Source organism: Bubalus bubalis, chromosome 3 (genome assembly GCF_019923935.1).
Source record: "Bubalus bubalis isolate 160015118507 breed Murrah chromosome 3, NDDB_SH_1, whole genome shotgun sequence".
Lineage (NCBI taxonomy): Eukaryota > Metazoa > Chordata > Mammalia > Artiodactyla > Bovidae > Bubalus > Bubalus bubalis.
This window is the reverse complement of record NC_059159.1, coordinates 132,122,809-132,148,535: the sequence shown is the minus strand read 5'-3', so window position 1 is coordinate 132,148,535 and position 25,727 is coordinate 132,122,809. Positions and strand designations below refer to the sequence as shown.

General features: G+C 45.6%; 1 protein-coding gene and 1 non-coding gene across 2 annotated transcripts in view; one reads left to right on the top strand and one right to left on the bottom strand.

Annotated features, from left to right (window-relative positions):
• LOXL2 (lysyl oxidase like 2) overlaps positions 1-25,727 on the top strand; it is a 112,430-nt gene that overhangs the window by 23,469 nt on the left and 63,234 nt on the right. Inside the window, exons 2-3 of the mRNA XM_006069549.4 lie at positions 8,600-9,024; positions 17,736-17,911. Of these exons, the coding sequence (XP_006069611.2) occupies positions 8,670-9,024; positions 17,736-17,911 (531 nt within the window). The 5' untranslated portion in view covers positions 8,600-8,669. The remainder of the gene's footprint in view (positions 1-8,599; positions 9,025-17,735; positions 17,912-25,727) is intronic.
• On the bottom strand, positions 20,908-21,043 carry LOC112584125. The gene has a single exon (XR_003108471.1). It is a non-coding gene; the product is annotated as a small nucleolar RNA SNORA2/SNORA34 family (small nucleolar RNA).

Genomic DNA, 25,727 nt, shown 5'->3' with positions numbered 1-25,727 from the left:
ATCCTCTTCCCTGGGAACCAATGGTGCCAGCAAATACCAGGAGGAAGGGTAGCCGAGAGGTAAGAGGACCCATACAATGGAAGATGAGAGTGTCAAGAACCCCCTCCATCCACTTCACTTTTTTAAAAAATATTTATTTATTCAGCTGCTGTTGGGTTTTAGTGGCAGTTCAGGGGATCTTTGCTGGGGTACCCAGCCTTCTATCTAATTGTGGGTCAGGGGCTCGGTAGTAGAGGTGGGTGGTCTTAGTTGCCTCCAGGGCATGTGGGATCTTAGTTCCCAGATCAGGGATGGAACCCACCCTCCTCCCCTGAATCAGAAGGTGGATTCTTAACCACTGGACCACGATGAATTGTCTGCACTTCGCTTTCAATAGGCCTTTAACCTATGATCAAGAATTAGAGCTTATTTTAAAAGCATCATGAGAATGGGTCTGCTTTGAGCTATCCTATGCTGTTATTGTCCAATCGATTTTTAATAAGCACCCAACAGAAGAAGAGAAGAAGGCAATGGCAACCCACTCCAGTACTCTTGCCTAGAGAATCCCATGGGCAGAGGAGCCTGGTGGGCTACAGTCCATGGGGTAGTGAAGAGTTGGGCACGACTGAACGATTTCACTTTCACTTTTCACTTTCCTGCACTGGAGAAGGAAATGGCAACCCACTCCAGTACTCCTGCCTGGAGAATCCCAGGGACGGGGGAGCCTGGTGGGCTGCCACCTATGGGGTCGCACAGAGTTGGACATGACTGACACGACTTAGCAGCAGCAACAGGTGCCAGGCACCATAGGAAGTACCGGGGCCAGTGAGCCCCCAACCCATCACCAACAGGGCCGCCTCCGCGTGAGCGATTTGAGCAGGGAGGGGGACATCTGCCGCCAGGGCTCCTGGTACAGCCCGGCCAACCACAACTGACCAGTCCTGATTCACCAGTGGAGGCTGCGGAGCCCCAGCACTGCTGCGGCGGGGCCGGAAGCTAAGGCCACAGAGTCAGCCTGCGGTCCCCGCTTGGGACCCTGGTCACCTGAAACGCCCCCATGGGCTCACGTGTGCCGGTCACTCTGGACCACGTGCTGTCACCTCTTGGACTCGAGGACTCCCTGGCCCCAGGGGCCCTGGGCGCTAGGAGGGGAGGGGACCCAGGGCGCAGAGCGCAGACGCTGGAGAACGAAGAGCTACTGGCCGGGCCACTTGTCTGCTCTGAGACTCAGGTTCCCATCCCTGCACCTGGGGACACCGGGTGGGGCCCGGTTCTAAACTGGGTCATCAGCCTGCCAACAACCCTGTCACTGGACTCACACTGTAGCCGGGACCACAAGCAGTGGGACCACCCTGAACAGATTCCCTTACAGGCCGCCCTCGCCCCCGGTAGCTGGGGACTCCCCCAAGAAGGGGCTGAACCCCAGTTCAAATGCAGAACGGAAAATGGCACCTGGGAGCATCTGCAGGGGGTGACAGAATGGAGCCCACCACAGAGCAGAGGGAGGGCTGTGGTGGTAGCCTTGGGGCATTTTGCTCTCCATCCTCCCAAGCTCTTCTTTGGACTTTGGCAGTTGTTTCCTCCTGTGGGTTGGATGGATACCAACGTGAAAAATGAATTTTGCAAAGCAGTAAGGGAAAGACATACAACAGAAAAGGGAATTTTAAGAAGACATGTAGAGATAATTTCCAGGAAAAAAAAAAGAAATACAAGTGGTCAATAAAACCTGAAGAAAAAAGGTCAGGCTCACTAGTAAAAGAAATGCTGGTTAAAACAGAATACCTTTTTCCTCCCTCTTTATCAGATGAAGAAGGTTTTGAAAGCATGGTCATGGCTAGAATTTTGAGATTGTGGGGAAGCCTACATACTGCAGGTTGAGTGTACCCTAGCAGTCTTTCTGGAGGCACTTAATATTGTTTTGCAGAAGAGTTCCCTTTTTACTAGCACTTTAACCTAGCAATTTTGCTTTTAGGGATTTATCCCAAGATTGTGGGAAGTTTTAGCTACAAGGATATTGATTTCAGTGATGTGACTAGCAGTAAAATATTTACTGGGCAGATTATTCAATCTTATGGCACATCCATAATACTGAATGTAAAAGGCATTGTAAATCTTGTAAAAGTCAGCGAGGCATGTTTGCAGTAGACTGGTAAACGGGAAAAGCAGTTTACAAAGCAGTATGTAAAAAATTCTTCGAAGTTTTAAGAGGAAATATATATCTGCAGATGGAGAAGGAAATGGCAACCCACTCCAGTATTCTTGTCTGGGAAATCCCATGGACAGAGCAGCCTGGGGGCTATAGTCCATGGGGCTGCAGAGTCAGCCACAACTCAGCAACTGAGCACACACAGCACATAGATGCACAGAAAAAAGGCTGGAAGGGGTGGACACAACTGTGTTGACAATCGTTCTCTCCAGTGGGGTATTACTGCAAATTCTTTTCCACTTTTTACTTGTTTGCCTTCTCCAGATTTTTATTACCAGCTTGTATAACTTTCGCAATAAGGAAGTAAAAAAAGAAAGAAAAAAGTAAAGCTATTTTTAAAAGAAAAGAGAAGCATCTGGGTCTAATTTTTCACAATCCCCCAGAGTAAGGAGTAGGAGAAGGCCCCAAAAAAGAAGCAACAAATTCAGGAGCACTTTTCAAAGAAAGATTTAGGAGTTGAACCCTGGCCATTCCCACAGATTGGAGACTCCATGAATATGGGTGGACCAGTTTATAGATAGGCAAATCCAAAGATTACAATTTCTTTAAAAAAATTGCAGACAGCACATTTTTTCCATTTCTTTTTGAGATATGAATAGACAAGCTGCAGGCCTCTGTAGCTCTTGTGTGGGGAGAAGCTCAGGGGATGGAACAAGCACTGGACTGGGGCCACGGAGCACAGAGATGAAGGTGAAGGACACAGGTCAGCCTGCTGGCCCTTGTTCAGAGCCTGCCTTGCCACCTAACCAACAGAGCAAACTGAGGCAACTTGCCAAAACTCTCTGTGCCTTGATAATAATGGTGTTCACTCCGTTAAGTGAATTAATACAGCAGAATGTTGAGAGACATGCATTTAAACATTTAATTGTACGTACAACCTCAGGCAGATGATACCACTCTAATGGCAGAAAGCTAAGAGAAACTAAAGAACCTCTTGATGAGGGTGAAAGAAGAGAGTGAAAAAGCTGGCTTAAAACTCAGTATGGAGTATCTTAGCTCGCTGACCAGGGATCAAACCAGTGCTCCCTGCAATGGAAGTGCAGAGGAATTCCCTGGACCACCAGGGAATTCCCAATGATACATACATTTTAAACCCCATGAGACATTATTATTTTACACAGTTGATCTTCATTCAAATTTACCTACACAGCCTCCCCTTCCATTTCCTTCATTCTACATCTAGGATGGTTGGTCCTGTGCTCCGAAGAACTCCCTTTAGTATTTCCATCTCGTGGATTCTCTGAAGACACAGTCTTGCCACTTCTGTGAAAACCTTTATCCTCTCCAAGCAGTACAGGATTCTAGGTTGACTTATTTTTTTTCAGCTTCGTATAATTCTTTTTTTATTTTTTTATTTTTAAACTTTACAATATTGTATTGGTTTTGCCAAATATCGAAATGAATCCGCCACAGGTATACATGTGTTCCCCATCCTGAACCCTCCTCCCTCCTCCCTCCCCATACCATCCCTCTGGGTCATCCCAGTGCACCAGCCCCAAGCATCCAGTATTGCTTCGTATAATTCTTGACAATTATCTTCTCAAATATTTCTTCCAGACCTTCTTTGTCTCCTCTTTTGAAATTCCAATTATACGGATGTTAGATCTTTCTAACATGGAGAACATAATCCTGTCCTAACTTCTAGAGTTTAGCTCTTTAAGAAGCCCTATCTGAAAGTCTGGGGCTGTTTAACAGGACTATTCCTCCTTGGCAGGCTCTGAACCCCAGTGTCTGTGCCCTTAGTCCTGGGAGGATGCCTGAAGTTTTACTTAACTCCCCAGCCTGCTGGCCACTGCCTTGTAATTGGCAAGTGGCTTAAGGGGAAAAGCAGACACAAGTGCAAGGTTCACCTCGCTGTGCTTTTCATCTCTTGGATTCTTGGCTTCTTGAGTCCTTGCTGCCTCGATAGCTCTCCAGTGACTTCAAATACATGCTTTTTGCATTTTATCTACCTTTTCCAGTTGTCCTTGGCAGGAAATTTTATCTGTTACAAGCTAGTCTGCTGTAGCCAGAAACACAGGGTACTGTGTGGAAATGACAAGAGATGTCTTCTGCCCCTGGGACTCGAGCGGCCGGTAGTCTGACATGACAATGTGGTAAAGCACAAGCAGGATGCTATTTTAAAGGAATCAGAGAAGACACTGATTCTGATTAGGAACATCTGGGAAGGATGTTGAAGACCAGGAAGGATTGTAACATACACTTTTTAGAGGGAAGGGTGGGAGTGGATGGAGCACATTGATTGAGGTGGAAAAACTTAAGCCAGTCTAGGCTGGTATGATCAGATGGGCGACACGTGAAGGGCTGGAGTGAGGGCGAGGAGAGAAGCATCATTGGAATACTGAAGTCAGGAATGTTGGTATGATATGGCATCCTGTCCCATCACTTCATGGCAAATAGATGGGGAAACAGTGGAAACAGTGGCTGACTTCATTTTTTGGGGCTCCAAAATTACTGCAGATGGTGATTGCAGCCATGAAATTAAAAGACGCTTACTCCTTGGAAGGAAAGTTATGACCAACCTAGACAGCATATTAAAAAGCAGAGACATTACTTTGCCAACAAAGGTCCATCTAGTCAAGGCTATGGTTTTTCCAGTATGGATGTGAGAATTGGACTATAAAGAAAGCTGAGTGCAGAAGAATTGATGCTTTTGAACTGCGGTGTTGGAGAAGACTCTTGAGAGTCCCTTGGACTGCAAGGAGATCCCACCAGTCCATTCTGAAGGAGATCAGTCCTGGGTGTTCATTGGAAGAACTGATGTTGAAGCTGAAACTCCAATACTTTGGCCACCTGATGCAAAGAGCTGACTCAAAAAGACTCTGATGCTGGGAAAGATTGAGGGCAGGAGGAGAAGGGGATGACAGAGGATGAGATGGTTGGATGGCATCACCGACTCAATGGACATTAGTTTGAGTGAACTCCAGGAGTTGGTGATGGACAGGGAGGCCTGGCGTGCTGCAATTCATGTGGTTGCAAAGAGTCAGACACGACTGAGCGACTGAACTGACTGACTGACTGACTGAAAGGCATCTGTGTCCCAGGAGGAATTTGGACAGTTTTTATATGTGTTTGTGGATTTTTGATGTTTTGGTACTTGGGGTTGATAACTTCTGGCTTTGCCTGCACGAACTGAGCAACTCTGGTGAAGTCCAATAAGAAAAGTCCTCTCTCTCTAGTTCCCGATTTTCTCCCTTGCAGAATAAGAATCCTCATCCTTTCACCCAATGCCTCAAGGTTCTAGTGAGGCATAGATGAGCTTGTGGACGGCAGTATGCTGGGATGGGAATGAAGTGTGGATGGGGTGATGGGGCGTCCTTTCAGAGCCACATACTAGCCTGTCAGCCTGTGATCTGCAAGTGGCCATTACAGGAACCCCACAACTTTCTGGTCTTGTCTGTGAGTCACAGGATGAGGACACTGGACCTCCAGTGAACCAGAGGGCCTTCCCAAGTTCTTGGTCCTGACTGTCTGCCAAGCCCTGGCATCTCCACCCTAGCACCCATGACAGGACCAGGCCATCCCAACAAACATGGAACTACCTCTCTCCAAGTTAGATCATCCCCCCTGGGCTGCTCTTGGGAAGTTATCTGGTCTTCCCTTGATAGTGATGTGCCATGAACTGAGAAATACGATTGGCCCTAACCTGGTTAATGGCTTTCCAAGTGGTGCCGTGGTAAAGAATCTACCTGCAATGCAGGAGACAAGAGATGCGGATTCGATCCCTGGGCCAAGACGGTTTCTTGGAGGAGGAAATGGCAACCTGTTCCAGTGTTCTTGTCTGGGAAATTCCATGATGGAGGAATCTGGCGGGCTACAGTCCATGGGGTCGCAGAGTCGGACACAATTGAGCATGCACATAACCTGTTCAACTGATAATGTATGATGCTCCCCTGTAGCTTTTACCTGCTGGTCCTGGTTTCCTTTGGGAACCCTATCTTCCAACTCTACTTCCTCTTCCATGAAAGAAAGTACCTGTGGTCCTTTAAAACTGTCTTCCTATCTCTCTGAATTATGGAAGGATCAAGGTATATGAGCTAAGTCTTTATTTTCTGCTCTAGGACCTCATTTTGGAATTAGAAGTAGGCTCCATCTGGGTATGGTGACCACAATCTTAAAAATACAAAAATTAAAAATATTTATTTGGCACATGCTCCTCTAAGGCTTATTATGTGCCATTCAGTCAATCCTCATAACAATTTTAGGAGCTAGATATAATTATTATTCCCATTTTATAGATAAGGAACATTGATAAGCACAGAGAGGTTAAGTGTTTTGCCTCATGTCACACAGCTAGTTGGCATCAGAATGATGATTCAAGCCCAAACTGCTTGGCTCCAGGGTCCGTGCTCCCCTCAACTCTGCTGTCCTATCCTCCCTTGCCACCTGATGACAGGCCACTCATCCTTTCTTGCTCCTGTTCACCACAAAGACCTGTATGTCTGCCCTCTGTGTACAGAGCAGGCTGTACTCAGTCCCCAGCAGCCCTCAGGGATGGAAACTTAAAAAGGGATGGAATTGTTGCCTGGGCTTCCTTGGCTTCCCCAAGGGCAGGAGAGGTGCCTCAGGACTGCTCTCTGGGGCTACACTTCAGCTCAGCTAAGGACAGGTCCTGTGTTAGAACTGTTTAAGGAGTTTTGCCTCCTATCTCCTCACTCAGTGACCTCAGCCACCTTGAGATCCAGAATATAAAACATGTTGAGATCTGGGGGGGGGTGTGGGCAGCACATCAGGGTGTCTGGACGCCTGGAGCCATAGGAGGGTTCAGATACGTGCAGAGGGTACAGCACCCCGTGAACAAGTAGAGACGGAGACTCGATGTCTCGTAGTGTTATCTCAGCACCTGGAAGAGGCCATTTCCATTCAGGGCAGCTAACGTCCAGAGGGAGGAAGCCTGCCTTACCTGGGAGTCCCCCCGAGCCCTCTTCACAGACACTCTCACGTCTTCATTTTTCCAGCCACCCAGTCTGTGGGAGCAAATCACCTTTTCATTCCATAGACACGTCCATGAACCTATCATGTTTACTCTGGAGGAGCCAAAGAAGGAGGAGATACAAGTCCTGCCCTTAAGCAGTCTGTAGGCTCTTTGGGCATATGAAGGTGTCTGGGGACAGGGGTGAGGAGAAGGTCTAGGTAACAAGCCCCGTTGGAAGGAAGATCCTGGGGGGCTGCGTCAGTAGGAGTGCTGCCCCCAAGAAGGTGGGCTCTGAGCTGGGCCCCGGAGAACGAGATGCACAGAGGTGAGAAGGGGGAAGAGGGCTGAAGACCCTCTGCCTCCCTTCAGCCTGCTTCCCCACCTTCACCCTCCCTGTGCCCAGGAGGCAGATCTGCAGAGACTCGCCAAGAGACAGGCTTGTCTTCAGCAGCTTGGGTTTGCCCACTGGGGAGCATCAGAAGGAGGTTAGAAGCCCGAGGACAGTGAAGTCAAGAACTTGTTCCCCTTACCCCTGTTGCTGTGATGTGGTTCTGAGACCCTTCACTGAAGCCACAGCTCCAACAGCTGCCTTCTGGGTTTAGCTACTCTTTGCACCACCCTGAAGACTGGCAGTGATAACAGCCGCCCCCTCTGGCCAGCCTGGTTATTACATGGTCCTTTGTTCCTTTGAACTCTGTCCACATCTCTGTCTAGGGTCTTTTTTTCTCTTTTGTCAATTTTTATTGGAGTATAATTGATTTACAATGTTGTGTTAGTTTCAGGGGTACAGCAAAGTGAATCAGTTATACATAAACATACGTTCACTTTTTTAAGATTCTATTCCCGTATAGATCATTACAGCGTATTGAATAGAGTTCCCTGTGCTATACAATAAGTCCTTATTAGTTATCTATTTTATATATATGTATGTATATATGTCAATCCCAATCTCCCAATTTATTCCTGCTCTCCCTTCCCCCTTAGTAACCATTCATTTGTTTTCTACATCTGTGACTGTATTTCTGTTTTGTAAATAGGTTTATTTGTACCATTTTTTTTAGATTCTACATATAAGCGATATCATATAATATTTGTCTTTCTCTGTCAGATTTACTTCACTCAATATGATAATCTCTAGCTCCATCCATTGCCACAAATGGCATTATTTCATTCTTTTTTATGGCTGAGTAATATTCTATATATATATATATCACCTCTTTTTTTATCCATTCCTGTAAACAGTCTTTTTGAAAACTCAACTCAAATGAAGTCTGAGTGTGCTCTGTTTCCTGCCAGAAGCTGCGCTGATAAAAAGCATTTCAGAGATCTGGGAGGGTAGAGGGCAAAGAGGTAGGACTTCCTAGACCTGTCTAGTTGAAGCGCAATGGGAGGAGAGAAGAAGTTGAAATCTAGAATGAGCTTTCAATCCTAAGCGAAGGAGTATGAAATCACTGGCCGTTTCCTAGACGTCTGTAACCCGAAACTCTCCCCTCTTCCAGGAAGCTCCTGCCCTTCGGTCCTGAGCGCCAAGTGCCCGCCCGCGTTCGGTCCCCCAGCCCGAGGACAGGGATGGAGCGGCGCGGCAGCTCCTGCCTCTGCCGCTGTCTGGCCCTGCTCGCCCTCCTGCCCACGCTAAGCCTGGCGCAGTACGAGAGCTGGCGCCAGTACCCTGAGTACTTCCAGGAGCCTGCCCCCGAGTACCACCGGCCTCAGGTGCCCTCCGACGTGGCCAAGATCCAGCTGCGCCTGGCGGGCCAGAAGCGGAAGCACAGCGAGGGCCGGGTGGAGGTGTACTACGACGGCCAGTGGGGCACCGTGTGCGATGATGACTTCACCATCCACGCCGCACACGTCGTCTGCCGGGAGCTGGGCTACGTGGAGGCCAAATCCTGGACCGCCAGTTCCTCCTACGGCAAAGGGGAAGGTAAATCGCTCTGCGCTTGGGAACTGAGTTCTGGGGTCCCCTGGAGAGAGCGGCAACAGGCTTCCAGGGGGGCTAGCCTCGTAAACGAAGCTGCAGTTACTGTCAAGTAGGAATCCCTGATAATACTCCATCTATGCTGGAAGGCGGGAATGCAGGGGTGTGCGGGAGGGGGACAGTGACCCTCCCCCCAGTCCTGCTTTGCCCACGACTTTCCTGGTTTGGGGCTTCCCTGGTGGCTCAGATGGTGAAGAATCTGCCTGACAGGCAGGAGACCCAGATTCCATTCCTGGATCAGGAAGGTCCCCTGGAGAAGGAAATGGCAACCCACTCCGGTATTCTCACCTGGGAAATTCCATGGACAGAGGAGCCTGATGGACCATAGTCCATGGGGTGGCAAACAGAGGGACACGACTGAGTGACTTTCACTTTTACTTTCCTGGTTTAAGGACACAAAGTCTGGCAGCCTGGTCCTGAGCCAACTAGGCCGGGAAGTGACCCTAGGTAGTGACCAAGGTCCGTCTATGGTCATCTTTCAAGCCTTGTGCACTGCCTGGGGTTGCATCAGCCAGGGGGACACGGTGCCTTTCTCCTAACCATTCCCTCAAAAGAGCCTGTTGCTCTTTGTCACAAGGGCTGCCCATAGGCTAGCATCCCTGACTCTACCATCCTCCTGAAGGGGTAGAGTTCAGGCTTTTAGTATTAGCATGCTGGGCTTGGCCAGGCTAAGAACAGAGTTGCTTTCTGTTTTCCGTTTTGTGGGTTTTTTTCCCTTAATATTTATTTATTTATTTGCCTGTGCCAGTCTTGGTTGCGGCATGAAGGATCTTTAGATGGTGGCATTCGAACTCTTAGTTGTAGCTTGTGGGATCTAGTTCCCTGACCAGTGACTGAACTCAGTCCCCCTGCACTGAGAGCCAGAAGTCTTACTTAGCCACTGGACCACCAGGGAAGTGTCTTTTTCACTTTGATTGGCTTCTTCTTTCCACTCATGATAAGCTCAGTCAATACACTGAAAAAAATTGGGGGGAGATCATTTTGAGGGAGGGCAGGTGGTGGAGCCCAGAACCTGGGGCTCTGTCCTGTACTGACCTAATTAACTGTATGCTTTACAGGAAGATGCTTATTCTCTTGGATAACTAGGAAGTTAGGCTCTCTAAGAACATTTGACACTGTCATAGTCTGTGGTTGTAAGTGGGGAAGTAGATAAGGACCAAGGGCATTATTTAAAAATAAAATCTTGGGATTTCCCTGGTGGTCCAGTGGTTAAGAATCCACCATGCAATGCAAGGGATGCAGGTTCGATCCCTAGTTGGGGAACTAAGATCCTACATGCCACCAAGCAACTAAGCCGATGCCCTATACCTACTGAGCCCACACATCACAATGAAAGATCTCACACAGTGCAATGAAGATTCTGAGTGCCTCAACTAACACCCAATGCAACCAAGTAAATAATAAATATTAAAGATAAAATCAAATCTCCAGGGACTTCCCTGGTGATGCAGTGGTTAGGACTTCATGCTCCCAATGCAGGGGGCATGGGTTCCATCTCTGGTCAGGGAACTAATATCCTGCATGCTACATGGTACAGCCAAAAAGTAAATAAAAACTCCAGCTAGAGGACCCCTCCTAGCTGGAGGTTGGTAAAGTAAAAGCACCTTGTCCACTTGGCTGAGCGGCTGCCCAGGTGTTAGCGTGGCTGCTGGACTCAAGCAGAGGTCCCCAAACTCTTGTTGGATAAATTGATTAAAAGTGAAAGTTGATCAATCTTATGTGACTCTTTGTGACCCTGTGGACCGTGGCCCACCAGGCTCCTCTGTCCATGGAATTCTCCAGGCAAGTATACTGGAATGGGTTGCCATTTCCTACTCCAGGGGATCTTCCAGACCCAGGGATCGAACCTGGGTCTCCTGCTTTGCAGGAAGATTCTTTATCTTCTGAGCCACCAGCCATGCTAATGGCATTAGAATCTTCCAGGGAGCTAACCCCTCATATTCTGGGTTAAGGTCTAGATGGAGTCTTGGACTCTGTAACTTTTGAATGTGCTTGTACATGTAGCCAGGTTTGGGAGTCCCTGAAATTGATCACTGTTCTAGTCCCTCCTAACCCTGGCTCTCAGTTATTCTAGAAATTCTAGGAGAGAGGAAATCTCATCTCATACATGTCTCACTTCTGTGGCATTAAATATGTCCCTTTGGGATAACTGGATCAAGAGACTGCAGTTAGTGTAAACTGTTCTCTGAAGCTGACTCTGCATTCCTTACCGTGACTCAAGTAAAAGCAGCAAAGATATATTCACACCTTTTTGTTGTTGCTGTTTAGTTGCTAAGTCATGTCTGACTCTTTTTCAACCCGATGGACTGTCATGCTAGGCTTTTAAAACCCATTTCCTGTCTTCTTTACAAAAACTCTGGATAACTTCTCTATCCTTTCACATCTCTCTTTTTTTTTTCTGCTTGCTGAGTGATCTAGAGGTAACATCAGATTTATGTTTTCTATTCCAGGCTGTCTAAGCCTTATTATTTTATAACACATATTTTTCAATGACTTTGGGGTTTTTCTAGTGACATCTTTATTTTCTTTCTACCTAAACTTAAAATTTACCTGTCATCAGGTAAGATGGGCATGATTTTTTTCCCCATCCCCCACTCACCTGCTCAGGAGCAGGTATGAGATAGCTAGAGAAGTGAGTTAGCGTGGCTCAGACTTTGCCATCCAAGAATGATGAATGGAGAAAAGTTCACAGGAGTAGAGGGAATTTTCAAGGGAATGATTAAAATCAAGGCCTATGGAGTCCAAGTTGGGTAGGTAACAAGGTACTCCAGGAAGCCACTGAAGGACTGGCGAAAGCTGGTACGATCAACAGATTGTGAGCTGAGACTGCAGTAGTAGAAGGAGTGTGCTAGAAAGGTGGGCTCATGGACGCAGATACACACTAGAGGCGTTGAAATGGAGATTGGGGAAGGGTTGAGATGGTTTGTAATTCAAGGTCTAAGCTATGACCATGGGATACTAGCTGATGTAGGATGAGAGTCATTGGAGAGAGGAGGTGCAAACTAAGAGCACTGAAGGGTCCTCTCTGGGGATATTGAGACCATCAAGATTTAGGAAGGATAGGTATCAAAGAGAGGAAGGGAGAAAGAGACACTAAAAAAATTTTTAACTGTCCTGTCTCTAAGACTTTAAGCATTACCCTGTCTATGAAAGTGGTAGTTGGTTTATCCCAAGAGACCCTTTAGATGTAAAATATATTTGAATCTCATCAGCATCAGTTTAGGATTTTTAACATTGGGTGCATGGTGAACATTCAGTCAGTATTAATTAATCATGATTCAGTTTGATTTGGAAGTCAGCTTCGCTCACCACTATACCACCAATGCTGATTCAGTTTGATTTTGAAAAATATTAAAAACAGTTGGCAAGGGACTTCCATGGAAGTCCAGTGGTTGGAACTTTGTGCTTCCAATGCAGGGGGTACAGATTTGATCTCTAGTTGGGGAACTAAGATCCCGCATGCTGTGCAATGTGGCCAAAACGAAACAAAAAATAGTTGGCAAGCAGTACTTGGCATAGTGACCCGTGCCCTGGGATGTGCTCTGATGGCGTTTAGACAGCTCTTTGGATGAATCAGAAACACTATAGGTGAACTTCTCAAGTTCAGGCTGTAGTAATGAAGCCAGGGAGAGCACCAGGGATATTCTAGGTTTCCAGCCCAGCCTGTCAATAGATCTTTTCTCCCAAAGCATCTCTGAGCTTAGAGACCTCATGGGCCTTTAGAGAGTTCTGGAGGGGACAGCTGCCCCATTTCTCACTCTCTGGATGGAATCACAGCCTCCTGAACCTCAGATGTTTGCTCTCCTTTGCGTGTCTTCAGATCTGAGGTTTAATGTAATCCCCCCTCACTGCGTCATTCTTCAGATCACAGTGATGAAGCCAGCAGATGACTGCAATGGGGCCCCAAAGCTCCTAACTTGAAGCATCTCCATTGCCCCGACAGCCAGGGGAATGCTGGACTTCAAATGGAATTATATTTATGATCTTTTCTCTGTAAATGATCTGTTAACGTGTTGGTACATCTCTTGTCCTTTCATCAGGAGAAGCATCTTCTTAGGGTAAATGAGTGGAAGGAGTAAAATGAAGTTTTGCTTCTGATTATCTGGCATTTTAAAAAAATAATTAATTAATTAATTAATTAGACTGCATTGGGTCTTAGTTGCAACACACAGAATCTTCGTTGGATCATGAGAGGTCTTCTGTTGCGGCACACAGACTCTTTAGTTTTGGTATGTGGGCTCATTAGGTGTGACCCATGGGCTCAGTTGCCCTGTAGTGTGTGAGATCTTAGCTCTCCTATCAGGGATTGAACCCACATCCCCTGCATTGCAGGCAGATTCCTAACCCCTGGAGCACCAGGGAAGTCCCCGACTGGCATTTTACGTCCAAAGTTTGGCCCCCATCTGTGTTCCTATGGCACTTTCCTAGCAGCTCTCAGATGGCGTGTACTGAACTGTTCCCAAACCACCGTGCATTCCAGCAGCAAACTGGAAGTTGGTTGCTTTGGAATCAGAACAATTTAGTTGTTAGGCATTGAGCACACAGCGGGGGAAAAAAAGGTCATGAAATTAGGCCAAATTAGTTTACCTGGCATGGTGATGCCATCTTGGGCCACATAGAAATGAACATTCCCACTATCTAAGAAGGTAACTGGTGGGATTGTGTAGAAGGTAGACTTACTGGGGATGAGTTGAAGCTTCTTAAGAAAGCAGCTCTTTGGGGTAATAGTTAACATTAATGCTCCAGGGTGCTAATTTCAAATGAAAGTGAAAGTCACTCAGTTGCGTCGACTCTTTGCAACCCCATGGACTGTAGTCCGCCAGGCTCGTCTGTCCATGGGATTCTCCAGGCAAGAATACTGGAGTGGGTTGCCATTTTCTTCTCCAGGAGATCTTCTGGACCCAGGAATCGAACCTGGGTCTCCTGCATTGCAGGCAGATTCTTTACCTTCTGAGCCAACAGGGTGCTAATTTTAAATGCTCCTCATCAAAACATAAAACATGCCCTGGGGCATCTGCTTTGCAGTTCCTATTGGTACTTTTAGCTAAATGTTGTCCTATTTCCCATCCCCTTAGTCAGGGTGGTTTCTCTCTCTGCAGATGGAATAAGGGTTCTGTTTCTTTTCACCATCTCTGTCCATTCAGCAGCTTTTCTGAAGACTGTTCCATAGAAGAGGCCCCGCTTCAAACGTGGAGGGTCTTTTCCGTTGCTAGTACTTAGCAAGACAAACATTGGTTTGTTGTTGAAACAGCAATCGATTAGGGAGCATGTGTTTCAGTGGAGCTTGATGGCTTGGAAACGAAGCCAAATTGAGAAACCAGTTGGAAAACCTCAGCCCAGATGTTTTCAATAAGCCTTTTGTTTCCCTTCAATGCATCTGAGGTTCTCTCGTTTGAGCCCTGAGCTGCCGTCTGTCATAGCAAACGCATTTCATCTGGGGCCTCGAAGTCCACAGGCTGACCTGAGGTTCCCTCTGACCTTGAAGAACCTCAGATTTTCCTTGGTTTTCTCATCTTTACAATGGGAGTGTTTTTATCTGCATTTTCATTGCAGCATGGAAGCAGCAAATTCCTTTTTTTCTGACTTACTGGGAGGAGGAAGGAGGAAGGGAAGGTGAACACATACTAGGCACATTCATAATCCAGTTGAATCTCCATGGCGACCTGTCTGTTTTGTATCATTGTTTTCACTTGAGGAATGGGCTTGATGAAGTAGTTGACCTAGTCACATGGTAACCATGCCAGAGGCAGAGAGAATTTGTTTTTTGTTTTGTTTTTGTGGCTGTACCACATGGCATGTGGGGTGTTTATTTCCTGACCAGGGATGGAACCCATGCCCTCTTCCCTGGAAGTGCAGTCAACCTTTGGACTACCAGGGAAGTCCTGATGCAGAGAGAATTTGAACCTAGGTTTTCTGACTCCACTCTACTGTAGAGTCCTCTGGAGTCATGAGAAAAATGAGAGCTTTGACTGTTTTCTTTCATTGTGTAGTGATGCTTATAAAAATCACTACTTGAAACCACTCTAGCACTTAAAATTTTTTAAAAATTTTGATGGTGGTAAAGTACATATAACATAAAATGTGCCATCTTAACCATTTTTCAGGGTGCAGTTCAGTACTGTTAAGTACATTCACAGTGTTGTGGACCCACTTTTCATCTTGCAGAATTAAAACTCTATACCCATTAAATAAGCACTCCTCAACCCCCTAACCCAGCCCGTGGGTAAACTCCATTCTACGCTCTGTCTCTGTGATTTTGACTACTCTCAGTACCTTATACATATGGAATCATACAGTATTTGCCTTTTCCCAACTGATTTATTTCACCTAATATAAGGAATTCAAGGTTCACCCATGTTGTCGCGAGTGACAGAATGCCTTTCCTTTTGAAGGCCGAGTAATATTCTGGTGTACGTGTAGACTACAGTTTGTCAGTGGACACTTAGGTTGCTTCTACATTTGGGCTATTGTGAAAAGTGCTGTGATGTACATGGGTGTGCAGATATCTCTTTGCCACCTTGCTTTCAATTCTTTTGAATATATATATTCCCAGAAGTGGGCATTGCTAGCTATATGGTAATTCTATTTTTAATTCGAGGAACCACCCTGTGTTCCTATAGGGGCTTCATCATTCTGATAGGGATAAAGTAAGATAATCAAATAGTTTAAAAATCCCACTAAGAGTTCATAGATAGAGAGGGAACTTTGGAAGACCCCTGTAAGTGAATGATCACTCAAGAAAGCAGATTTGCCTAGCAACAAAACCGTGCAATAGAAGCGCGAGCCAGCCCACAAGACAATAAAACAGTGGCAGAAAAATAACACCTGCATCCTGCCATTGGGGTCAATAAGTTAATGATCCCTAGGTCATGCTCCTCTGTGCACACTAAAAACAAAAATATAGGAGAAAGAAGACATTCCGAAGTAGAATACCCTCATTATACTGAAACCTTACATGGCTTACCATATTTAGCTTATGCTACTAGCTTTTAGCTAATTAACATAGTACCATGACAGATTGGGCCGGTTGGGCCACAATGAGACAAAAATCTCCCCCACTTGATGTGGAAGAGGAGCTGATGATAGAAGCCTGACATCTACTCAAGAATGAGGAAGAAGGTGGTCTTCTCCCCTCCCCGTTTTTCCTTTGACTATAAAAATGTAGCCTTTCCAGCTCTTGGGGCATTGCTCCCTTGCCTGACTGCTTGTGTCTCTCACAAGCATCTGATATTAGCTTTTTTGTTTTTTTTGAAGAGGGCAGGCACACACAGTCCAGCATGCTGGATCTTAGTTCCCCACCCAGGGATCAAGCCTGTGCCCCCTGCAGTGGGAGGTGGAGTCTTAACCACTGGATCACCAAAGAAGTTCCAGCATCCTGTATTTTTAAATCTATCTCTTACCTATCACTTTGCCTCTCGCTGAATTCTTTCTGCACCAACATGTAAAGAACGTGAGCTCCTCTGTTTCAATGTTACATTTCTGCCAACAGTTCACAAGGGTTCCAATTTCTCCACATCCTTGCCAACACTTGTTATTTTCTGTTTTAGTTTTTGTTTTGGTAGTAGCCGTCCTAGTGGGTGTGAGGTTGTGTCTCATTGTAGTTAACCCTCTAGCATTTTGTACTTGGAATTCCCTACTTGCTATAAGTCAGGTAAATATGCACAGGAGGTGAGCAGAGACCCACCAGGGATTCCCAGACAGATTGCTTGGCTACAAACCGGCCCTGCCTTCACCTGACTTCTGAAGCATGAGGAGGAGGCTCTGTGGGTTAGTCTTGCTGGACCATCTCTGAATCAGTGGATGGGAAACATCAGGAAGTAGGAAGAGACCTGAAAGCACCAGGATTAGGGGTTCAGGGAGATGACCTCACATTGTGAGTTGCCTTCTCTGAGCATAACTAATACCATCACCGTCATCATCATCATCATCATCACCGTTTTAAAAAATATTTATTTGGGGCTGCTCTGGGCCTTCCTTGGTGCCCATGGGCTTTCTCTAGTTGTGGAGAGTAGGGGCTACTCTCTAGCTGTGGTTTGCCAGCTCAGTAGTTGTGGCGCACCGGCTTAGTTGCCCCATGGCCTGTGGGATCTTCCCAGACCAGGAATTGAACCCGTGTCCCTTCATTGGCAGACAGATTCTCAACTACTGGACCACCAGGGAAATTCATCATTACCATTTTTTTTTAGTAACTCTGGACTAACAATAAATGAGGCATGTGTCATGTACTATCTCTAATCTGCACATGGCCCTGCCATTTAAATGTCATTGTTATCCCCACTTTACCAGTGAGAAAAGGAAGCTTTGACCAGGGTTATAGAGCTGAGTGGCTGAGCCAGAATTAGTATCAAACAGCTTAGGGTCCAAAATCCCTGTTCTTTCCATTATACCACGTTACTTCGGGTTTAAATCTGATTTCTACTCTGATCATTTTCAATCCACCACATCCCTATATCACATCCCTCTGCCAGGGGAATCCAGGAGGGTCTTGAACTGTATGAAGTATTTCAACACACTGAAAACCAATAGATGACTCCACACAGCTGCCAAAATTAGGGAAAATTCCTGTTTTTGTGTACATCATTGGTGTCCAAATGCGCCCAAAGACTCAGACCTACTCTGATGTGGATCTTGGCTTCTCTCTTCTCCACTTCCTTCAGGGCCCATCTGGTTGGACAATGTCTACTGCACCGGCAGCGAGGCGACCCTTGCAGCCTGCTCCTCCAATGGCTGGGGTGTGACCGACTGTAAGCACACGGAAGATGTGGGTGTGGTGTGCAGTGAGAAAAGAATTCCTGGGTTCAAGTTTGACAATTCGCTGATCAACAACATAGAGGCAAGTCATGTGCTTTATTTTTTCTTCAACTGAAGCATAGTTGACTTACTGTGATGTGTTAGTTTCTGCTGTATGGCAAAGTCATTGGTTTATATATATATATATACAACACACACACACATATATATTCTTTTTCATACTCTTTTCCATTATAGTTTGTCACAGGATGTTGAATATAATTCCCTGTCTATGTAACAAAATCTTAAATTTTTATTTATTTTTTAAATTAAATTAAAAGCAATTTAATTTAAATTGCTTCACAATTTTGTGTTGATTTCTGCCGTACAACAATGTGAATCAGTTACAGTTAAGTACATATATTCCTTCCCTCTGAGCCTCCCTCCCCTCCCCCCATCCCACCCCTCTAGGTCATCACAGAGTGCCAAGCTGGGCTCCATGTTACACAGCGTGGCCTTGTTGTTTATCCATTCCAAGTGTAACAGTTTGCATTTGCTAATCCCAGCCTCCCATTCCATCCCTCCCCCACCCTTGCCTCCCTTGGCAACCACAAATCTGTGAGTCTGTTTCTCTGTTTCAGAGATAGATTCATCTTTGCATCATATTTTACATTCCACATATAGGTGATATCGTATGGTGTTTCTCTTTCTGATAACTTCATGTGCTCTTGATGACTCTTTCATGTGAATGTTTCCCTTCTTTCATTTAACTCACTTTTCACCTATGATTCTAAGAAGTGTGTGTGATCACTTGGAGGAGAGGGACCTAAACTCATCATTTGGTGCCAGGGCAGTTGAGGAAGCATTTCTGAAGAAGGGGATGCCATCAGAAGCAGAGAACAGCTTATACAAAGACACAGAGGCATAGAGTTCTCTGTGAACTGGGCATAAGCAGGTCAATACCACTCAAGACTGTAGATCCTGAATCTGGAAATAGTGTGAAATGAGGGTAGAAAGGAGGCCATGAGAAGACTCTACTATGATCAGGAGCTTGCCCTTTGGGCTAGGAAAATGTATCAGCTAGCAACTGCAGTGTAACAAATTACCTTCTTGCCCCTTATATTTTGCAGCTTCAGACAACAAACATGGATTATCTCGAGTAGTTTCTAAGGGTCAGGAAGCCAGAAGTGGTCAGCCAGTTGATTTTTCTCAGAACATCTCGTGAGTTTGCAGTCATGTTGTCAACTAGGACTGGGGACTCTTCTCCCACGTTGACTCCTGTGGTTGTTGGCAGGCCTTAGCTTCCTTCTGGCTGTCAGCTGGAGCCCTCTGGTCCTCTCCATACAATCGCCCTATAGGCTCCTTGAACATCCTTAAGATATGGTGGTTGTCTTTCTTTAGAGTGAATGACTCAAAAGAGAAAGAGAGAGAGGGAACAAAACATGGAAGCCATTTCTTTCATAACGTCCTCTCAGAAGTGATGGTGCATCATTTCTGCTGTATTTTGTTGGTCATTCACATCAACAGTACGCCTTGTGGGTGGAGATTACCCAAAGATATGACTCCAGAAAGTAGTGGTCATTGGGGGTCATATTGGAGGCTGGCTGTCACAGGACAGTTGTCCCCTAACTAGCAGGGGATCAGAATCACTTTTAAAATGCATCAGACCTCCTGAGTGAGGGTCTTCCACTAAGAGAACAGCTTATTTTTTTTAACTCTCTCAGAGGATTCTGATGCTGCCGGCCCAAGTCAACATTTGGGAATGGCAAAAGGGCTTGTGACCCTTCTTCTATATTTATGGCTAAATTTCAGATTTATCTTTTTTACAAGTGCTCCAGCCAAAGAATAGAATGAACAAACATTTAATGCTCTCCTCTATGTGGGGCTTAGGGCAGGAGGAAGAGGCAGCCAAGACTCCTTCCTCAAGGAACATGCTGGATGTCACCCCCAAGGCACTACGGGATCGTCCATGAATCCAGGACAAGGAGCCTTTTCTGTGCTGTAGTTTCCAGCTGGACTCAGACTAATGCAGAAGAGAGTTGATTCTTGAAATTGCCCTATTTGGGCTTCAGAGGAAGTTCTTCCCAGACTGTGGTCTTTACATTTTCCTCCCATGACTCACTCTGCCCCACTCTTTCTCATATGCTCTGAGAGTGCACTGAGATGCTGGGAACTGGTCCAAACCTGCATGACAGTGTGGAAAAGGATTTCCAGCCTTCTCTCAGCCGGCAGCTTTGAGACCACTTCTGGTTGACAGTCTTCAAATGCTGATGTTTTATTTGGAATAACCAGAAGAGATGGTTACAGAGCTGATGTTGTGTATCTAGTGTTTTGGTTCCTGATAATCTTGCTTTATCATGAAGGTTATAATTTGGAAGGTGGGCTTATCCAATCCAGTTTCATACTTTTCATACTTTTCATACTCTTTATATAACTTCATATGAAGTAATTAGCCACCCCCTCATATAATGCATCTCATCTTTCCAATGAGATTGGAAGCTCCCAAAGGCAGGGGTTCCATCTAGTTTACCATTGTATCCAATAAAAATAATGCTATGTACCTAGAATTTTCTTCTCAGGAATTAAAACCAACATTATCCACTTAAGTGAAGAATTCGTCATTGTTGTTTAGTCACTGAGTTGTGTCTGACTCTTTTGCGACCCCATGGACTGTAGACCATGAGGCTCCTCTGTCCATGGGATTTCCCAGGCATGGATACTGGAGTGAGTTCCATTTCCTTCTCCAGGGGATTGAAACTGTCTCCTACTTGACAGGCAGATTCTTCACCACTGAGCCACCTGGGAAGGCAGGTGAAGAAGATCCTAGGATAAAATATCAAGCTAAATAGCAATGAGAAATGCACAGAAGCAAATCATTCCTTCATAGTATTGCCTTGCCTAATAGGACTATGAATTTATGTGTGACATTTTTTTGAGGGGGGGTCCACAGCATTTTTTGTTTTTTTTTTTTTTGTAGTAATTGGATTTAGCAATATTATAATTCTAATGATCAAGTTAAATCAGGGATCTCCGAATTTTGGAATCCCAATATTAATCAACTACAAATAAGTATTAGCCCATATCTATCATCAATGACTGAAATGTTTCTTTCTAATGAGTTGACCATTCCATTACAAAAGTTCTGAAGTGGCCAACAGATCATAGATAGAGATTTCTTCAGGCTTCTGCTTGAAACAATCACTTCAGCAAACTGCTGGCCTTGATTCAAGGTCAAATGTGTGACATCTTTAATGGGCTTTTGTTCATCCTACAACCTTGGGATAATCTACTTGGATTGTCAAGTGAAGATCTAGACTTCCAGGCATGAGAAAGTCACTGCTAGCATGAATCAAAAGTGGATAGGCCAAAATGCCAGTGGGTTTTGGACTGGAAAAATGAGAAGACCCATCTGCCACTAGGGAAAAATCAAAAAAGTTCTGAAAAAGAACTCTGTGAAGGGCACTTCAACAGAAAAGTGTTTATGAAATTACCTCTAGGGTCCAATTCTAATGCTTAGCCTTTAAAGGGGAAATAAAGGATTTCCCTGGTGGTCCAGTGGCTAATACTGTATGCTCCCAATGCAGGAGGCCCGGGTTCAATCCTTGGTCAGGGAACTACATCCCATATGTCACAACTGAGAGTTCACGTGCCACAACTAAGGATCCTGCATGCTGCGATGAAGATCAAAGATAGACTCAGCCAAATAAATAAATATTTTTTAAAATAAAGGGGAAATAAGATGGGTCACAGAGAAATTAAAACCTTCGTTGTCTGGAAAAGGCAGAGAAATGACCAGGGGAAACATATTTTAGAGAGAACTTTCTTGTTGTGGAAGGGCTGAGAGTCCATGATAGGAAATCTTAGCACATGTCTCTATTCTGGACGTTTATTTGTTGGGGGTCTGTTGTGTACACATCACGGTCTGGGGTAAGTAAACGTGACCCTTGTTCTCAAGCCCTTATAACCCTAGAAGACAAGATGCATGCCTTGGAGGGCAAGTAGCCTGGAATGATCTTCCAGGTAATCCAAGTGAGTTTACAGTAACCCAGAGAGGCTTAGCTGGGAGGAGTCTGGTTTCAAGGGCTAGATGACTTCCACAGCCTCTAAACTTGGCATTTTCCTAGAAGACCTCCCTCTTGCTGTCATACAAATCAGATTGGTTACCAGGGACCAGACTAGGAGCTTTCCTGTCTAGCCAGGAATGCTGTGAAAATTTTCAGTTGATGAACAGTCCCCTGTAACCTCTTCCCTTTGGTATCTGCTTAAAGTAGATCATGAATGGGCCTAGATTTCAGGGTGTCTGACCAGAACCTCGGAGAGCTGCCAGAAGATTTTTCTATCCAGGACTTCGTGGCTAAGCTTATGCTTATGGGCAGGGTTGGCCTGATGGGTAGGGAGCCACCCAGACTACCTACAAGGGATATTTGTGGGATGTGACAAGTTTCTCCGAAATACCTCATATAATAGCTGTGTCAGTAGCTGAAGTCATGGAATCATTCCTCTTTGCTAGAGAAATGTCCCCTGTTAGATGTGTGTGGACCAGGGAAGTTCTGTTGTTGCTGTTCAGTTGCTAAGTTGTTTCTGACTGTTTGTGATCCTATGGACTACAGCATGTCAGGCCTCCCTGACCTTCACTGTCTCCCGGAGCTTGCCTAACTAAGTTCATGTCTATTGAGTCGGTGATGCTGTCTAACCATCTCATCCTCTGCTGCCCTCTTCTCCTTTTGCCTTCAATCTTTCCTGGCATCAAGGTCTTTTCCACTGAGTCGGCTCTTCACGTCATGTGGCCAAAGTATTGGAGCTTCAGCTTCAGCGTCAGTCCTTCTAATGAATATTCAGGATTGATTTCCTTTAGGATTGACTGGCTTGATCTCCTTGCTGACCAAGGGACTCTCAAGAGTATTCTCCAATGCCACAATTCGAAAGCATCAGTTCTTTGGCACTCAGCCTTCTTTATGGTCCAACTCTTACATCCATACATGACTACTGGAAAAATCATAGCTTTGACTAGATGAACCTTTGTCAGCAAAGTGATGTCTCTGCTTTTTAATACACTGTCTAGGTTTGTCATAGCTTTTCTTCCAAGGCGCAAGTGTCTTTTAATTTCATGGCTGCAATCACCATCTGCAGTGATTTTGCAGCCCAAGAAAATGAACTTTGTCACTGTTTCCACTTTTTACCCTCCTATTTGCCATGAAGTGATGGGACCAGATGCCATAATCTTAGCTTTTTGAATGTTGAGTTTTAAGCCAGCTTTTCACTCTCCTCTATCACCCTCATCAAGAGACTCTTTAGTTCTTATTTGCTTTCTGCTATTAGAGTGGTATCATCTGTTTATCTGCAGTTGTTCAAATTTCTCCCAGCAATCTTGATTCCAGCTTGTGAGTCATCCAGTCAGACATTTTACATGATGTACTCTGCACATAAGTTAAATAAGCAGGGTGGATTGAGAGCATGGAGTCTTAGACGCTGAACCATCAGGGAAGTCTTGGAATGTGTTCGGGATGAATATAAGGTTATGATGAAAAAATGGAAAAAACAGCTACAGAGCAAAAGCCAGGAAAAGAGACTGAAAGTTTTGCTTGTATTTAAAAGATCCCTGAAAGTGATTGGTTGCCTAAAAGCTTAGTATAAGCCAATGGTATGGCTGCTAGAAAAGTGTGTGTAAACTGATACACTTGGTTGAGGGGAAGGGGGCATTTTTCCTAAACTCTTCGCTTTTTGGACCAAGAAGGGAGTGAATTTCCAGGGCCATCTCTTAACTAGGTCATCCAGAGTAAGGACCAGCCAGGTGGAGACAGGTCTGGAAACCACATCACATGAGGAAATGAAGATATTGTGTCAAGAAAAGAGATAAGATGGAAGAGATATCGGTTCTCTTCAAATATTGAAGTGCTACCGTGAAGAAGAGCATTTGTAATTGGGCTTAACTCCCAAAACTAAGATGAATGGGGAGGGATTGGGGTGTAGATTTCAGCTGAATGTGAAAACTCTTTAAGGCTGAGTGATGGGGCTACACATTTCAACACTGTCCGAGGACTCTGAAGCACAGGAGACAGGCTGCCCTGTGAGTGGTGAGCTCCTTGTCCCCAGAGTAGTTTAAGCAGGAACTGGATGAGCTCCTGCAAGGAATATGGTAGCCAAATCCCTACATGGGAAGGACACGGGATGAGATGATTACCAAATTCTAAGACCCCATGTTTATCTGCATCTCTGAAAGTGCACCCAGCCAGCCCGCACAGGGGGTGCACACTAGCTGACTACTGGCAGTAACCACCACTGTGTGTCAAACTCCCCCCACGGCTCAGTGGCAAAGAACCTGCTTGCGGTGCAGGAAAGCCGGGAGATGTGGGTTCGATCCCTGGGTCAGGAAGATCTCCTGGAGGAGGAAATGGCAACCTACTCCAGTATTCTTGCCTGGGAAATCCAATGGACAGAGGGGCCTGGGGGCTATAGTCCATAGGGTTGCAAAGAGTTGGACTCAACTGAGCACACACCCACACACACACACACACACGACCATTGTGTGAATTGGGGTCATGCCTATTACACACACACACACACATGCAAAGAAGGGATGTCTGCTAGTATGTGTTCTCATGGTCTCTCTCGACCTCTGGCACATCATGACTTTGGCCTTGAAAGCAGACACTTTCCACCCTCACTGTTCTACATCACAGTGAAAATTAAAGCCCCACCTCCCCGCGATGTCCCCCAGGTGGGGGCTCATATATTCAAAAGTGGCCAAGAGTGAAGAGTCAAGTTAATGACTTCTCTGTGTCTTGTGACTCCAGGCACAAATGATCAGTCTATTGAAGATCACAGAGACACTCCCATCTCTTCTCACCCTTATTTTGAATGGGTGACCAGGTTCTAGCATATTCACCCTCGTAGACACCTGGAGGTTGAAGACAGATCACAGACCATTAGAGATGACCCTCACAGGCTTGTGCCTTCTCCAGAGCACATTGAAATTTCCCCAAGCAGCGAGTGGAAGAAAACGGCATCCGTCTAGACCAAGTTCATCCCACTCTGGGATGCCAGAGGTGTGAGTCACTATGCCCTGGGGCCTGGAGGATGGAATTTCACTCTATGAGCTAACTGTGCTTCCGTGGAGTCCTACATCTGCCTGGGGCATCCTCAGGGGCCCCCGACACTTCATAAATTCCCTTCTAGAGGAGGGAAAAAGTGCTTCTTCAGAGGGATGACCCCTCCCAGGGAGAGTTTAGCCAGAGCACAGAGCAAGTCCACTCCCTTCTTTAAGATGAGTTGGTTGATTTCGATCCCTTCCAGCTATGACAGTCTGTAATCTGGAGTGGCAGTGGTTTCTCCTTCAGAATGGCACGGCATGCACTCATCATTTACAAGGGGGTTTAAACAATCTGTAGGGGGGAAAACCAGATGATTTCTGGAAAAGTGCATGCAGACTGTAAAATGTTATAAGAGATTTGCCTTACTGCTGATTCACCAGCCTGGGTTCATTTATTCCAGAAAATTGACCGAGCAGGATCTCCATCCTCCCCTTTTCTATGGTCTAAAGTTTTAGACCCTAGAGTGGGAGGCAGGACCCCTGAGTTCTGGCCCCTTTGGAGCCTGAGACTTGCAACTGTATGTCCAGAGGGACTGACCCTTCTTGGGTCCCTGGACACCTCACTGTAAAACAGCATTTTATACAGGGGGGAGAAAAATTAGTCTCAGGCCAATTATCAAAACCTTCTTCAAAAGAGGAAAGCAGGAGCAAATAATAAATGTTCAATACTGTTGGTTTAAAGTGCATAGATCTTTTATAAACCTATAAAACAGAGCTCCAAGCAAACCTCCCAGGAGTTCAGAGGCTCTTAAATCGAGAGGCTTTGTTTCCTGTCTGTGGCTGTGGACAAGTTGGAAAAAGCATTAGATAAGGCAAGATTACAAATCCA